Raw genomic sequence first — 16,675 nt, 5'->3', positions numbered from 1 at the left:
TCTAGATCACTTGGCTTTTTTATGCTTTATCCCTATTGACCCCATGACACAACAGGGGCCATTTAGTCTGACACCACCACGATCAGATACTGCAATGGGGCTATGAAGTACATTCAGACTGTTGCCTTGCTCAGTGAGGCCTGAATAAGAACAGTTAGAACGTGAGATGCAAATTAAGTACCGTCACATCTTAATATAATTAGGCATTCCTTCAGAATTGAAGGTCTCATATCCTATATGTTACGAAGTGTTTCGAGTCAATTAACGACTGTGACACTTGTGGTATGAGATAAGATCCTTTAATATATTATTCGACTGTTTTCTAACAGGTTAGTTGGTGCCTTTGTGCGTATTCAACGCCCCACTCGGACCTCTCCTTTCACTGAGGCATTTTTCCCACAACGTTCCGGTAGTCCAGGAGCGCAATTCTCAAATCGACTGGCTTCATACATTCGCAGTTGCCTTTAGCCTAAATGCATTCACAAATGAAAGGGACAGAAAACACGACATGGATCAACATAAGCAAACATCCGTTAAAAACGTCATCTCAACTCCGGAAAAGCGTTGGGTGTAGTGGTGGGCAGATGTTTAGCGCAGTCAATTTGCCATAAACGCTCCCTCGCTGTCATGCAACCCCATTTGACTTGGTGTATTTAAAATCACGCACACTCAAGAGCTTCCATTCATGTAACAAGATTACACACATGGGGAACTTGCGATCTGAAATATTATTCCCGGTGGCGCTTCTGCTCCTGGGAATTGTAGCAATTATTTTGCTCACCATTCCGACCAAAGAAATGTATGCACCTCCACCTGACATGGTAAGTTATTTAACTTCTACAAGTCTCCCATTTCAAACTTCTACAACTGTCGCTTGATGCAATTGGCACTATAACTTACAAATCCAAAGCCTGCGTTTAAGATACTTCGATGTGTTATTGTAGCCTACATTTTGGCTCTGATATATCCTGAAAGTGGACTTGACACTGACATGCTAAAAATACATCATGTAACCCATATGGTGTGGTCCTCAGACCTCTTCCTCAATTCAGACCTCCTCGGCGTCCTCTGCCTTGTCGCCTGTGTGTAGACTAAATGTTTTGTCCAAAGGATTACATGAAACACACCAGACTAATCTGTATTAAAATGAATTGGGAAATGTAATATCCGCGACTGTTAATTTGGCTAGACTCAGCGGTGCTTTAGAGACAGCCAGATCCATTAATGGTAGAAAATGTGTGACGTTTGCGATCTTTTGCGGGTATTTGTAATTGGACACAATGTTTCTGCATTGCAATCAATCAAGCGGGAAGACTAACACAGACCACTAATTTCCTACATTTCATTAGGACTATATTTAAATGCCAATATCATTTTTTATTTCTAATCACAATGGTTACTTTTTCAACATGACTGGTGTCATGTCACGATCATAATGTGTTGACATCTGGCTGCTTGTTGATTATTATAGTCAATAGACAGGCAGGAGAGACCAAAGTTATGCTTTTCTATTATCCTCTCCTCAATGCTGTAAACGTGTGGCTTGTGAAAGCTCAAGATATTCATATCTTGCTCTCTTTTAATGGCACTTAGGTAAGTGAATATGTGTGCCTGTAGTGTTTATTTAGCTCATGAATGAAAGTGTGTGTGTGTGTGTGTGTGTGTGTGTGTTTGCATTCTCTTTTGTTATGGTGCCTCTCTTAAACATCCCTAAGAACTGTGCACCTTATGTTCGTGGTCACCACTCGTTTGAGTAAGCATGCTGGAGCAAGCCACTGTTGGGTAGCATAATCACCACTCCTTCCACGGCTTTCATAGAGTGTGCCTGCAGGTTAACGACATGCAATTTGCATTAAATCTCCTAAACACGCCGCACCTTTGTTTTCATTCTGAATCTGTCAACTGTCATTTTGCACCTTACTGAATAATTACATTCAGCAGCGGACAGCCAACACCAAATACGACAAGGGAAAGACTAGAAACCATTGAGTAAAGAAAGAAGAGATGGGTTTAAATGAAAGCAGCTGAGGTGGTGTGAAAAGGAAGTGGTAGAGGTTCTCAAGTATAGGCCTACGTTCTGCAGTATGAAGCAAGTTTGTATTGTGTTGTAAGAAAAAAAAGAGGTGTGACATACTCTGGATTCAGTGGTGTAGGCCTGAACAATAAGCATTTTCTCTTGCCGTGCTATACTGCTCTTAATGTAAATGAGCTACAGTTCTTATGTAAAACAGTCTCACAACCTTTGATTTGTAAATTCAGTTTTTCTCATTAGCCTATACAGTACACCACTGCTCAAAAAGGACATGACTCAGTTCCTTAAAAACTTTTAATCGCCCCATGGACGTTTCGAGCAGAAAGCTCTTCAGCGTGTCAATGGCGATTATACGATTGGGGCAATTAAAAGTTTTTTAAGGAACTGTGAGCGCTGCCCTTTTTCTTTATATTCAGTAATTTACATATAAGGTTCCAGCACCCAGTGTACAATTTTCAGGAGGTGTTGAGCACGTTTTTCCATTCATTGAACATTATAAGATTAGGCTACCATTGGGAAGATTAGGGGAAACTTGCCTCAGGGTTCCCATGGGTCATGGGATTTCTGGAATGTCATGGAATTTTGGAAAGTCTATTCCAGATATGGAAAGTCAGGAAATTTTATCATTTTTGGGGCAAAGTCATGGAATAGGCCATCAAGGAATTTTGTTGTAGCAGTTTAAACTTTACTTGCCATTAATACAAATATTTCCAACTAGCTGGTTATTAGCTTTACTGCTTGCTTGAGTAGGCCTAGCCCAGCTTTGTTTATTCAATGCCCATTTATTCATCTCCCATTCTAAAAAAAGTAAAAGATTCTTGAACGCTACGCGGCTGCTCTGAAATCATTGGTCGGTATATTACATAAGTCATGGAAATTCAGTTCTTTTTGTCAGGGAAAGTTGGGGAAAAGTCATGGAATTTTACATTTGACTGAGTGTGTATTTGGGAAGAGAGATTGATTGAGGAGTTGTGGGATCATGTCTGTGAAGTTGTATCGCCCTCTCACTTACAGTATTTACGTAAGGTGTCTAACTAGTGGTGCAATAGGATAGAGAATGACCCGAGCAAACACACACACACACACGCTCACACTCACACTCACTCACCCATACAGACACACACACACACACACACACACACAGCAGAACAAAGACATTAGTGTTCAGCAGCTTGGTTGCCTGCAGTATTAAACTAATAGATACAGTAGATACAAATAGACATATCTGGGGTGGAACACTGTCATGCAAATGTTCTTCTTCTCTCCCTCCCTCTCTGTGCCCCTCTCTCCCCCACCTCCCTCTATCTCTCTTTTCTCTCTCACCATGTCTTAGTATGGCATTGTGTTGGATGCGGGCTCCTCCCATACATCCATGTACATCTACAAGTGGCCGGCGGATAAACAGAATGACACAGGAGTGGTCAGCCAGCACAGCGAGTGTCACGTGAAAGGTCAGTGGGCTCAAACCTTTTCAGTAGCAAGACTATGCAACAAAATCTAAGGCAGATTCCCCTTCTGCCACAGACTGTAGGACTTGTGTGTTTTGTAACTTGTGTTGATACTGGCACCTACACAGTACCTGCAGTGTCAGCATTGTCTAAGTTTAACTAGTCTAGACTGGCAAGGAATAATCTAAACCCTTTCTTGGAATTTCTCTTTATTTTTTCTCATTATCTTTGTCTCTTCCTGTTGATTTCACATTTTTTTGTGCCACATCTTCAGATGTTGTCAAAACAAACTCTGTCTCTATGTCTACCTAACTTCATATCAACAGACATGAATGCAATGTAACCTAACCCAAGGGATGTCCTGTGTCTCTGTGGGTAACACATGAGTCACCATTTCTGAAACCTGCCTTTGGGTTCTATTGACATCAACCTACAGTAGTCACTGCCATGATATCAGGATCAAACAAAGAGAATTCCTGTGCAGACCTGAAGTTTTATCCGTCACACAATGATAAGATTGGAACGTTTGCATTTGCAAGGTGTTAAAATTGCTCTCATTGTTCATTGATCTTGCTGTGTCTTGTACGTAGGTACAAATTGTTTTACAATACACTATCACTGTGCATTCATCAAGAGTCATAACTATAAATGAGAAATGTCATTTATCCACTCATCACTGCTAAAAGAGGTAAAACCAAATTAACAATTATGGCAATAATCAATTATCTATAGGTTTGTGTATTATGTGTCAACTATGGTTGAATTTAGAAGGTCAACTGAGTGGATACTGATTTAATGGTAACATTTATTTCCAAGTAATAAGTATGACGTTACACAATGTAGGAATTACCCTTTTCATTCATTTATAGTGCTTTAAATTATACGGAATGTGTGTTGGACTATTTCAGGAAAGGGAATCTCCAGCTATGCAGGCCAGCCAGGAGCTGCTGGACGCAGTCTGGAGGACTGCCTCAAGACGGCCACAAATGAAATCCCTAAAGCACGTCATCGGCTCACACCAGTGTACCTGGGTGCAACAGCTGGGATGAGGCTCTTAAAGTATGTGTGTGTGTGTGTGTGTGTGTGTGTGTGTGTGTGTGTGTGTGTGTGTGTGTGTGTGTAGAGAGAGAGAGAGAGAGAGAGAGAGAGAGAGAGAGAGAGACTGTGTGTGTGACTCTAGTACTTGCTAAATTTTTTGCTACTGTTTGTCTTGCTTGTATTGTATTATATCCAAGTTGATTGTTTCTCCGAGAACTTAATGTAATGCTAGTCAAAGATAAGATCAGGGCTTCCCTATCCTGAGAGAACAAGCTAGAATAGGCCCATGCATCAGTGGAAATACACCATGGATTCCCCTTAACATTGCCACACACCCCTCTCTGCCATTCACAGACACACCACAGACACTCATGCATTTTCTACACACAGTCACACACTGTACACACAAATCTAGCAACACTACCTCACCTTTCTGGAATGTGCCCTCTTTTTACTCTCCCTGCAGTTTATCTCTTTTGGGCTTCTTTGTTTGGTTTAACAAAGGTCCTGAATGTTTGGTCAGGCAAAGGTGGAAGAAAATGTGTACCTCTCACACAGCTCAGAGATCAGTCGATTCATGTTTAATCCTCTCATTCTTCTGCAGCCTCTCCAACCATCATCAGTGTGCAAGTGTTCTTGAGGAGGTTGGTCAGAAGATCAAGAGCTATCCCTTTAACTTCAAGGGGGCCGCAATCCTTAGCGGCCAGGAAGAGGGTGCATATGGCTGGGTCACTGTGAACTACCTTCTGGAGAACTTTATTAAGGTACGGTGCTAAAGAATGCCATGAGGGTATGTCAAGCTCTGGAGATTGTACAGACAATTTAACAGATTTAGCAGAGATTAAGTTACTTTCAGTTCAAATGGCGTGTATAGTTCATATAGTATGTCTCCTACCTGGGATTGGTCCAATTACCTCATTGTTCCTAGCAACTTGCTCTACCAATGGCACTGTAAAAAACACAAGTACAGTAGAACAGTTTGTCTTTTTGGACAGTGTGAAGAATATAAAAGAATATAAGGCATGCCTGAACCTGAATGAGATTATCACCTTAATCTGGCCATAAGCCATAACGGTAAGAAAGAAAGAATGACAGCAAAGTATGACAGCAAAGGATAAAGCCGTTTTAGTTAACCTCAAGAACCATCCTTAGTATGCTGTGTTAGTTATCCAGTGATCTCATGACAGACTCTGCTAGAGAGCACACTAGCTGCATCTGTTTTTCCATCATATGTGAGTCCATGTGAAGCAGGGCACTGGTAAAGTTAACAGCAGACATTTTAGTGTGTGAAGGCCTCTACTGGTCAAACAAGTCACTGGAGATATTTTAGATTGGTAGCTTGACCTTTTAGTCTTTGGTATCCAAACATGTCTCTCAACATCTTTTTCATGTTTTTCAACTTGAACTGAAATTAATTAGAGGTGCCCTCACTCCAATTCCAGTCCTCCAAACACTGAATCTGTTTTGCAGTATGGATTCATAGGTCAGTGGCTGAGTTCAGGAAAGCCGACGGTCGGGGCACTGGATTTTGGAGGGGCCTCCACCCAGATCACATTTGTGACCCAGGATAATGTGGAGAACCCTGAGAACGAGATGACACTGCGACTGTACGGGAAAAACTACAGGCTGTACACCCATAGCTTCCTGTGCTACGGCCTCGACCAGATGCTGCTGCAGCTCCTGGCCCAAGTACTTAAGGTGAGGTCACTTCGTATTTCAAGGCCTTTGTAAGTAGCACTCTTTCTCAGTTCCTTACACAACAAAAATTCCCAAAATTGAAAAAAAATCTACTGTGAAACTGCTAATAAAAATATATCAACAACAAATATTCAGTCATTTAGGGGTTGTCTTTGGTGGCTTTTTCCATGAAGTAGTTAGTTCAGTTAGCACTACTCAACTCATCATCGGTCAGAAAACCTACTGTATGTTGCTCCTGCACCTGACCATCTCACCTGTGTTACATGACTAACACTCCATGGCTGGATTCTAGCTACATTCCACCTAGTAGATTAACACTTTACAAAAACAACATTTTACAATAATAAAAAATTCATACTGTTCATACATGCGTGACATAATGATTTCACATATCAAAGCAAATCAAAACTATTTCCCAACTAATTTAATCATTTAGCAAAACAAATAATTTTCTCAAATACAGCCTTGCTTGTTTAACCATTGTTCTGGCGGAAGTACTTTTCTGGTGGCATTCTAACAATGGTGATCTTCCTCTTCTCTTCCCTGTGTCCTGTCCCTCACAGTCTCAGGGCTATGCCAGTTCTGTGTCGCACCCCTGTTATCCAGAGGGCCATGAGGTCAACGTGACACTGCGAAGTGTGTTTGACTCTCCCTGCACAACTTCCCAACCCACTTCCTACAACTCAGGGGCAACTGTGACTCTGAAGGGCACGGGCCATTATGGTCACTGTCTGGGCAACATGTCTGAGATCTTCAACTTCCAGAACTGTCCATTTTCTAAGTGTTCCTTCAATCAGATCTTCCAGCCCAACGTCAGTGGCAGCTTCATGGTGAGGTTTGATAGGGTATGGTAAAGTAGAGCAGGCAGTCTAGCCTCCAAAGAGACTTAACTTGTATTCATTTGTAGGGTTATGGTTTGAGAACAGTAAAGTCTTCACTATTTGAGACACCTTGTCCTATTTTATGTAATACTGGTATTCAATAATAATAGCCTATTGGTATCAATAATTAACATCTCTCCCTTCCTTTCTCTCCTTCTATTCGATTCAAACCTTCTCAGGCGTTCTCTGCTTTCTTTCATGTGCACTCATTCTTGGAACGCACCACTAGGATAACTGTGAACACTCCAGTTAAACTGGAGGAGGCAACCAGAGCTCTGTGTAATATGAGCATCAAGGAGGTAATGAAGTGTGTATGTGTGTGTGTGTGTGTGTGTGTGTGTAGTGTCGTGTGTAGTGAGCATGCCTGGGAGTAAGTTTGCCAAATCATCAGTCATTGCTGTTATAACATCTGCTTTCAGGACTTTATTAATTACTACTGCAACATTACCAATCACAACCTAAGATCAGTTTGGTTTTGCCCTATAGGTGTTGATCCTCAGTGCATTAGTCTTAGCCAGGGCTCAAAGTAAAAAAGACATGACTTTGGGCACATGAAGACAACAGCGCTGTAGACTTGGCTTTCTGTTGTGTCAGGGCAGTAAGAGTGTACAACATGGCTTATCTTCATTTTCTTCACTCTTATTTCCTTGTGTTCACTTCTCTTATCCAAGCTAAGTGTAGCTCCCGATGAAATATCACGTCTGCAAAACTACTGTGCTGCCTCTGTGTTCATCAATCTGCTCCTGCTGAAAGGCTATGGTTTCGATGAAGGTTCCTTCCCTCAAATTGCCTTCCAAAAAAAGGTAAGTGTGTACAATATATGTGTTTCAGGTGAAATGCAACTTTAAAAAAACCCACAATATCTCTACCTTGTGTACCATATGAAAGTCTGGACTCATTTTAGTAGCCTGAATGACTTGAATGAATTATTAATTTCAACTGTAAGCAAATGTGAGTGTGTGTGCAGTTATGGTGGTAGTCATTTTCCTTTCCAATTACCTTTCAAATTATACTCTAACCACACTGATGTTTACACCCCTGTGACACTGCCACATTAGTTTAGGTGCCATTACCTAAAATTAAGTATTATTTATTACATATGTCTGTAGGTCTCATATAATATCAGTGTGATATGAATATGTACTATTTATATGTATTTATCATGCTTTTATTTTCCACTGTGTATGATGGTATGGATATGGGTGATTTGTATGGGGACAATTGTCGGGTCGATACCTTATCACCGCGACCCAAACTTATATAGGGGAGCTTAAATGATGGGGGCGGTCTGAAGAAAGTAGCAAGCGTGGGAGATTTTGAATGTGGCGCCAGTACTCAGTGCTGCAGCTGAAAGTGTAGTAAACTGTTTCTCGTAAGGGTAAATAGAGAAAGTATCCCACGAGGAAACGGACTTTATATAAATGAAAAAACCCGGCTACGGTGGTGAGACCAGCCAAGTTACCAAGAAGAGGGACGTCAAGGAAGCCTTTGCAGTCGGGTTGACTGGATTTATGCACCGGAGTTGGTGTGAGACCGATTGTTTTCTCCTTTTTTCTATTTTAAGTGGGATAACCGCAATCCGATCGCCGCATTTTTTCCCTTTTGTGGATTACCTTTTGTTTGCACGCCGGACAATTAGCAGGCAGCGCCTTCGCTTCCTTGTTGGGATTATACAGACTCTTGCGGGCGTCTGGCAAAGCATTGCAGGATATCTTTAAGCAGTTTGGACTTCTAGGTTTATTTTCGGGACTAAAACAAAGGACATGTAATTCATTTTGGGGTGGTGTGGGTCATTTAATGTATGAAAATATATACTGCTGGTAAACTGAAGATACCGTGGTCTATGCTATAGTTTTGATTACGCAGTCGGATGCACTCTGATTTGTACATTATTTCAGGCATCTCATAAACAAACTGACCGTGTTTATTGTTAACTGCTTAATCTTTCAAAAGAGCCCCTTGTGCTTTTAGTTAACACAGCCAAAGGTAAAGGTTGATTGTTACAGATGGTGGCCCGTGACGGGGAATGAAATATAATTTGATTTTGCATTGCTGTTAATAAGATTGCAGTTAACATTGTCAGCTTTTGTACTTCTTCTGAATTAAGCTCATTACTGTGTATAGCCAGCTATCATATACCCCTAGCATTGTTTTTCATTGAATTTAAAAAACATTTTGAGAATACTGACTATAAAACTAAATGGACATGGAAGAAATGAGGATGACACCACTTGTAGATCTTGATGATTCCCAAGAGGAAGAGGTAGTGGGGAATAAGCCTAGTACTAGGGCCTCTACTCCTACATCTGTACCTGAGCAGCACAATAAACCAAAGGAGATGCATGCATGGGTCACGAGGAGAAATCCTGTGGGTGAAGTTACATCACTTATTAGTTCTCTTTACATATCCCAAACGGAGGAGAATGAACAAAGCCTTAGAGATGAGGATAATACATCTTACCTCACATTACCTCAAGCTCATGTCCATTACCACTGACTTAGGGTCAGTCATGGAGAGGTTAGATAATCTTGAAACTGATTTCAGAGAGTCGGTCTCTAGTGCTTTCAACAGAGAAGATAGCATTAGGGGGGCTATGTTGACAGAAGTGTTGAGGCCCTTGAACAAAGTATGAGATCTACACTCAAGCAGTTCAAGAAACGTTGGTGGAATGTTTACATCGGGCGGATGAAAAGTGGAAGGCAAAAATTCAACGGCTGAAGAAGGCCAGCCTTTATGTCTGTCTTCAAGCCTGTACAAACCACTGGAACTACTAGCCATCCTCCCTATAGTCGCTGCACTGCAGCTCAAGCTTCTCATGGTTTGCCGAGGCCCTCAAGCATCCACTGGTGCCGTCTCTCAAAGTTATTTTCCTCTTAGTGCAGGTTCCCATGAAGAAACCCCCTTTCCTTTTACTTCTATTACCTCTCCTAATATGCTGTCTGCCTCAGCCAATGTTGCTCAGCCCTCTGTTCCTCTTACTGAACAGCTCATGCAAAGGCAACCAGCTCCTACCACCGCTGTGACCCAGATCAAGACACCTTTCATTAGGGTCTGGTTCTCAGCAGCCAACACAGCCCTTCATCACCAGCACAAGCCTCCCAACTCCTTTGACTGGCCTTGATAGTCAGGCCACAGCCACTGTTCCTGTGGTTTACTCTAAGCCTGCTGTTCATATGGATTTCCCCTCTTTTAGTGGGTCCAGAGAAGTGGCTGACGTTCTTAACTTTGTGGAGCAGTGTGAAACATATCTTGCTGTTCGGCCGTTAACCATTGCAGAGCTTTTAGGCGCACTTTCTGGTGTTCTTAAAGGGTCAGCCCATAGCTGGTGGTCTGTGGCAAAAAAGCATGTTCGCAACTGGCCAGAGTTCAAGGAGGCTTTCCAGACCGCTTTCCTGCCTCCTGATTACCTCTCGAGGTAGAGGGAAAAGCTGGGGACATGGTGCAGCTGCCGAGCAGTGTTTGAGGGATTTTGCATATGATTATCGTGCCCTTTGTCTCCGGTGGAAGCCTGAAATCACTGAAGCAGAGTTGGTGAGAAAATTTTGAACAACTGTAATCCCCGAATCGCGGGCTGTCTTAGAGGCACCATCACCACTGTTGACCAGCTCGTACAAGTGGGCACGTTGGTGGAAAAAAGACTGCACCTCTGCAAAAGAGTACTGGGGCAAAGTGGACCAACAGAAGGCTAGGAAAAGTCCTTAAAGAAGACCAATGAGAAGAGTAGCTCAAAAACCTGCCGATCTGGTGACAGTAGTTCAGTATGGGAAAAAAATCTCCGTTGGCTCTTCTGCATGTTCCTATTGCAGTGAGGGGAAAGAATTGCCATGCTGTATTGGACACGGGATGCACCTTTTCTCTTATGTGTCAGAGTATGTGGATGGATATGGCTCGTGAGGGTGAACAACTGAAGTCCAGTGGGGACCAAAGCTTTGCCCTGGCTAATGGGAAGACGTACGGTGCCATAGGAAAAGCACATCTTCTCTACTGCTGGCATGAAATGATGTGGGCACTGGAGGCGTACATCCTGGCTGATGACAATCTGGCGTTTCCCATCATTCTTGGTTTGGATTTCTTAAAAGCAAGACCTCTACCATCATCAATATGGGGGACCAAACTTATGGGGTGAAGGGGCCCAGGGGCTACACATTTCATCCATTCCTGGGACCACTTCAGGAGAATATGGGGCGTCACGTCACTGATGCTCAGTCTAATGCCAGTCTTTATGTAGCTGTTCCTTCAGGGAGCGCTTTAGTTCCATTTTCTTCACCTGGAGTGGCAGCTCTGTCCTTTCCTGATCAACCTCCAGAGATCCAACAACTGCTGCAGGCTTGGCCTGAGGTGTGTTCAGGGAAATTGGGGAAGACCACAGTGGAAGAACACAAGATCTTTACAGTGGATGAGGTTCCTGTCCGCTGCAAAGCCTATCGAATTATCTCCCTATAAGCATCAGATTATTGCAGACCAGGTAGAACAGATGCTCAAGGATGGGATTATTGAGACTTCACAGTCTGCCTGGGGCGCTCCAGTGGTTTTAGTCACCAAGCCTGATGGGTCCATAAGGTTTTGTGTTGATTTTCGACATCTTAATGCCAAGACTCATCCAGACGCCTACCCCATGCCTCTCATACATGACCTGCTTGAGTCCATGCATGGGGCAGCTTTCTTCAGCACTTTAGATTTGAAATCAGGCTATTGGCAGGTTGCAATGGCTGAAGAAAGTAAAAGCCAAGACGACGTCATAACTCCAATGGGCCTCTACCAATTCAAGTGTATGCCTTTTGGGACTAAAGAATGCTGGAGCCACATTCCAAAGGCTGATGGAGAAGGTCCTGGGGAGCTGAGGGGAAAATATGCTGTGTTTATATTGGCGATGTAATCAGATTCTCAGCCACCCCAAACAACATCTCAAGGATTTGAGCGCCCGTCATGAAAAAGCTCCATGAAGCCAAATTGACCCTCAACCTAAAAAAGTGCCTTTTTTTCCGACGAGAGCTGAAATTCTTGGGACATGTGGTATCAGAGAAGGGCGTTCAGGTTGATCCAGAGAAGACCCTGGCGGTTAATTCCTATCCGACTCCTACCAACATCAAGTCTTTGCAGCGTTTTCTGGGCCTAGTGGGGTGGTACCACAAATTCATAGATCACTTTGCAGACCTGGCAGCCCCACTAAACCGCCTGAAGAGGAAAGATGTGGTGTGGATCTGGTCAGAGGACTGTCAGCGGAGCTTTGACCAGCTGAAAAGGGCACTGGTGAATGCTCCTATCCTGATACAGCCTGATCACACATTGTCATTTGAGGTTCACACGGATGCCAGCGATGTGGGTCTGGGAGCGGTGCTGGTCCAGACGACTGATGATGGGGAGAAGGTGATAGCATATGCTTCCAGGGGGTTGCGTGGAGCGGAGTGCAACTACTCTACATCCGAAAAAGAGTGTCTTGCGGTGGTGTGGGCCATTGAAAAATGGAGGCACTTCCTTGAAGGTACGGAGTTCATCGTGTATACTGACCATGCTGCCTTGACCTGGGCCTTTAATTGTCCAAAGACTTCATCTCGGCTAACACGCTGGATCCTACGGCTGCAACAGTTCCAGTTTAAGGTCCAGTATAGAAAGGGTCTGCATAACATTGTCCCAGATGCTCTGTCTAGAGCAGTAACTCCTCCCACCGCAGCAGCATGTGTTTGCTGTGAACAGTTCCCCAGACCTGCCCACTTCGTTTGTCGGCAATAAGGGAGGGTCAGGAACAGGATACAGAAGTCAGTGACCTAGCCAAAGAGGCTGCTACCAACAGTAGGCTGGATAGGGTAGGGTTTACAATGTTGCAAGGGCTCCTGTACCGTCGCTCACCTGTGAGAGAGGGGGGAGACAAGTTCCAACTGGTGGTACCCAGGAGCCTTGTGCCTGTTTTCCTTGATTACTTTCATGACCATCCTCTGAGTGGCCATTTGGGCAGATTAAAACCCTCTTGAAGGTCCTTGAGGTGGCCTGGTGGCCATCTGTCCGAAAAGGATGTATGGAACCACGTCAAGGGCTGCAACATATGTCAGGCTTACAAGCCCTGAAAACCGTCCGCCTGCAGGGTTCATGCAGCCAACCCCAGTCGAAGATGCCTGGGAAAAGCTGGGAATGGATCTTATGGGGCCATTTCCCGGAGCAAAGGGTAATACCTTTCTTCTTGTGATCGTGGATTATTTTACAGAAGTGGGTGGAGATGTTCCCCTTAAAAGACAGCAAAGCCCACCGCATTGTGACCATCCTAAAAGAAGAGATCTTCACTTTCGTTTTTTTGGTGTTCAGCGTGAGTTAGTCTCAGACCGGGGTCTCAGTTCACTGGTCATGAGATGGCTAACCTCTGTAAGACCTGGGGAGTAACACAGAAGTTTACCACCAGCTATCACCCCAAGCCAACCTCACCGAACGTTCCAACGGACCATCAAAAGCGATGATGCGCCTCCTATGTAGGGAACCAACACAAGAATTGGGATCAATGGGTTAGGGAGTTCCGTTTTGCCATTAATGCCGCCTATCACGAGACCCGGGCCGAACACCTGCAGAGCTGGCACTTGGAAGATCTCTGAAAGGGCCACTAGAGAGATTGATTGGGACATCACCCTCTCTCATCAACCTCCATACACGATCCTGGAGAGACAAAAATCAATGTTTGAGGAAGTCAAGAAGAGAGTTGGGGGATGTCAGGCCAGACAAGCCAAGTATTATAATGCCCGCAGGGAGAGGTGCACAACTCCTGCGGGGAGACTTGGTCTGGGTCCGCACTCACCCACTCTCAAAAGCATCCGAGAATTTCTCATCAAGCTTGCGCCCTAAATGGTCGGGTCCAGCTACTGTGGTGAAAAAAGTAGGCCGGTCAACTACCAAATACAGTGGAATGACCAAAATAGAAAGATTGACACCGTCAATGTGGTCAACGGAAGCCCTACTTTGGGGTTCAGCCTCCGTACCTCTGGCTGGGGGCACTGTGACACTGCCACATTAGTTTAGGTGCCATTACTTAAAATTAAGTATTATTTATTACATATATGTCTGTAGGTCTCATATAATATCAGTGTGATATGAATATGTACTTATTTATATGTATTTATCGTGCTTTATTTCCACTGTGTATGATGGTATGGATATGGGTGATTTGTATGGGGACACTGTCGTCGATATCGCCTATCATCAGCAAGACCCAAACTTATATAGGGGAGGCTAAATGATGGGGGCGGTCTGAAGAAAGTAGCAAGCGTGTGGGAGATTTTTGAATGTGTGGCGCAGTACTCAGTGCTGCAGCTGAAAGTGTAGTAAACTGTTTCTCGTAAAGGGGTAAATAGAGAGAAAGTATCCCCACACGGAGGAAACGGACTTTATATAAATGAAACGCCCGCTTGTGCGGTGTGGGGAGACCAGCCGTTACCAAGAAGAGGGCCAGCGTCAAAGGAAGCCTTTGCAGTCGGCTGACTGGATTTATGCACGGAGTTGGTGAGACCGATTGTTTTCTCCTTTTTCTATTTTTTGCGTGGGATAACTGCAATCCGATCATCGCATTTTTTCCCTTTTTTGTGGATTACCTTTTTTGTTTGCACGTCGCGGGACAATTCGCAGGCAGCGGCCTTCTCGTTTCCTTGTTGGGATTATACAGACTCTTGCGGGCGTCCTGGCAAAGCACAGGATATCTTTAAACTTAGTTTGGACTTCTAGGTTTATTTTGGGACTAAAACAAAGGACATGTAATTCATTTGGGGTGGTGTGGGTCATTTAATGTATGAAAATATAATCGCTATACTGTGCGTGTTTCTGGTTTATGGTTTGGTGCGTGTTTTCCTTTACTGCTGGTAAACTGAAGATACCGTGGTCTATGCTATAGTTTTGATTACGTGTCGGATGCACTCTGATTTGTACATTATTTCAGGCATCTCATAACAAACTGACCGTGTTTATTGTTAACTGCTTAATCTTTCAAAAGAGCCCCTTGTGCGTTTTAGTTAACACAGCCAAAGGTAAAAGGTTGATTGTTACACCCCATACACATTTGTCTATTTGTTTGTTTGCATTGAATGGAAAAACGTTTTTTTCCCTTCCAGGCAGGAGACACTTCTGTTGGCTGGGCTCTAGGCTACATGTTAAGTCTGAGCAACTTGGTGCCAGCTGAGAGTATCTCACTGAGGAGAGCCCTCCTCCCTGGAGCCTGGGTCAGCTTAATTGTCCTCTTCGCACTGCTGCTCGTCGCTACCTTGGGGCTGTTAGCCTACCAAGCCCGCCGACAGCAAAAGAATGCTAGCAATCACTACTAGAGCCCAGCAGTGGATGAATCTCAAAGGAAATTTTTGGAACAGATTGCCATCTGACATTTGGACTAGACCTGATCTCACTGATACATTCCAGAACTATTTATATGGGAATTTGTGTCCTATTTTGGTTACACTTTACTTGACTGTATCGACATAAGAGTGACATGACACTATCATGAATGTGTCATAAACAAGTCATAAACGTTTATGACATAATGCTTCTGTCATTAAGTGACATTCGGTTTTTGTCATAACAGGTTAGGTTTAGGTTTAGGTTTAGGGTTAGAGTTAGGGTTAGGGTTAGGATTAGGGTTACGGTTAGGGTTCATGAGTCATGACAGTGTCATATGTTCATGACAGTGTCGTGTCACTCTTATGTCGTTACTGTCAAGTGTTACCCATATTTTGTATTGATCGAATGACAGCTCTAATTACAAATGAATCAAATCCTCTTTTCTTGTTTATAGACTGCAGTTAGGTACCATGACACTTAGTAAGGCTGCTGAACTGTGCTGATGACTGAGTGAAATGGCAGAAATACAGAGGTCCACCATCTCAAACTTTTGTTACATTAAAAAACATAAACTAAATCTGGACAGTACAGTAAACTATAATGTACCACTTCTACACCATTTTTCCCATGCCAGTACAGAAGATAGACTACAAATGGTGGGTGAGGTACAGAGGGTGTGTGAAGGAAAAGAAGTTGAGTAAAGTATATATATGCTTCTCCTAGCCAGTCATTAGAGCCAGTGGTTGAGAAACAAAGACATAGGGTAAACTACTGGCTCTAATGGCTGAAGATTCTTTCCTACATGAAGTAAAGAAATAATCTGCTAATTGATCACCAACCAATGGGTGGATGGATGGATGTATGGAGGTCAAACTACTCCATCATTGTTTCATAGTTTAGTTTAGTTAGTTGTTTCATTGTTTTGTTTTTTAGTGTTTTGAAAGTATATGTTTAGATTTGTAAAGAGGCTTAACAGGGTCTCCACTTTTTAAATAACCAATTTTTATTTGTAACCACTCATTATTCAAGGATAAGTTTTAACTTACTTATTAAAGCTGTGTTTTGTACTTATATATATATACTTTTGTACTTGTTGAAATGAGGGGGGCATTTTGATAGCATTTTTCACTGATAGCACATTTTATGAATATTTATTGATTTCCTGGGAGCTTTTAATGTGTTTAATGAGCTTTCTCTTGAGTAACACATCAACATTATAATCTGCTTATGTACACCCTCTCAGGTAGGCTATGTGTACCCTCAAAAGAAACAAAGT

General features: G+C 43.1%; 1 protein-coding gene across 1 annotated transcript; it reads left to right on the top strand.

Moving 5' to 3' along the window:
• Positions 1–430: 430 nt before the first annotated feature.
• Positions 431–15,606, top strand: entpd2b (ectonucleoside triphosphate diphosphohydrolase 2b). The gene is made up of 9 exons (XM_048259721.1): positions 431–821; positions 3,366–3,483; positions 4,389–4,539; positions 5,123–5,282; positions 5,989–6,216; positions 6,780–7,046; positions 7,277–7,396; positions 7,769–7,900; positions 15,180–15,606. The coding sequence occupies exons 1-9, from the start codon at positions 705–707 to the stop codon at positions 15,387–15,389; spliced, it is 1,503 nt and encodes a 500-aa protein (XP_048115678.1). The 5' UTR covers positions 431–704; the 3' UTR covers positions 15,390–15,606.
• The last annotated feature ends 1,069 nt before the right edge of the window (positions 15,607–16,675 follow it).

This window comes from Alosa alosa, chromosome 12 (assembly GCF_017589495.1).
Source record: "Alosa alosa isolate M-15738 ecotype Scorff River chromosome 12, AALO_Geno_1.1, whole genome shotgun sequence".
Lineage (NCBI taxonomy): Eukaryota > Metazoa > Chordata > Actinopteri > Clupeiformes > Clupeidae > Alosa > Alosa alosa.
The sequence above is the reverse complement of the archived record's forward strand: the minus strand, read 5'-3'. Positions and strand labels throughout refer to the sequence as shown.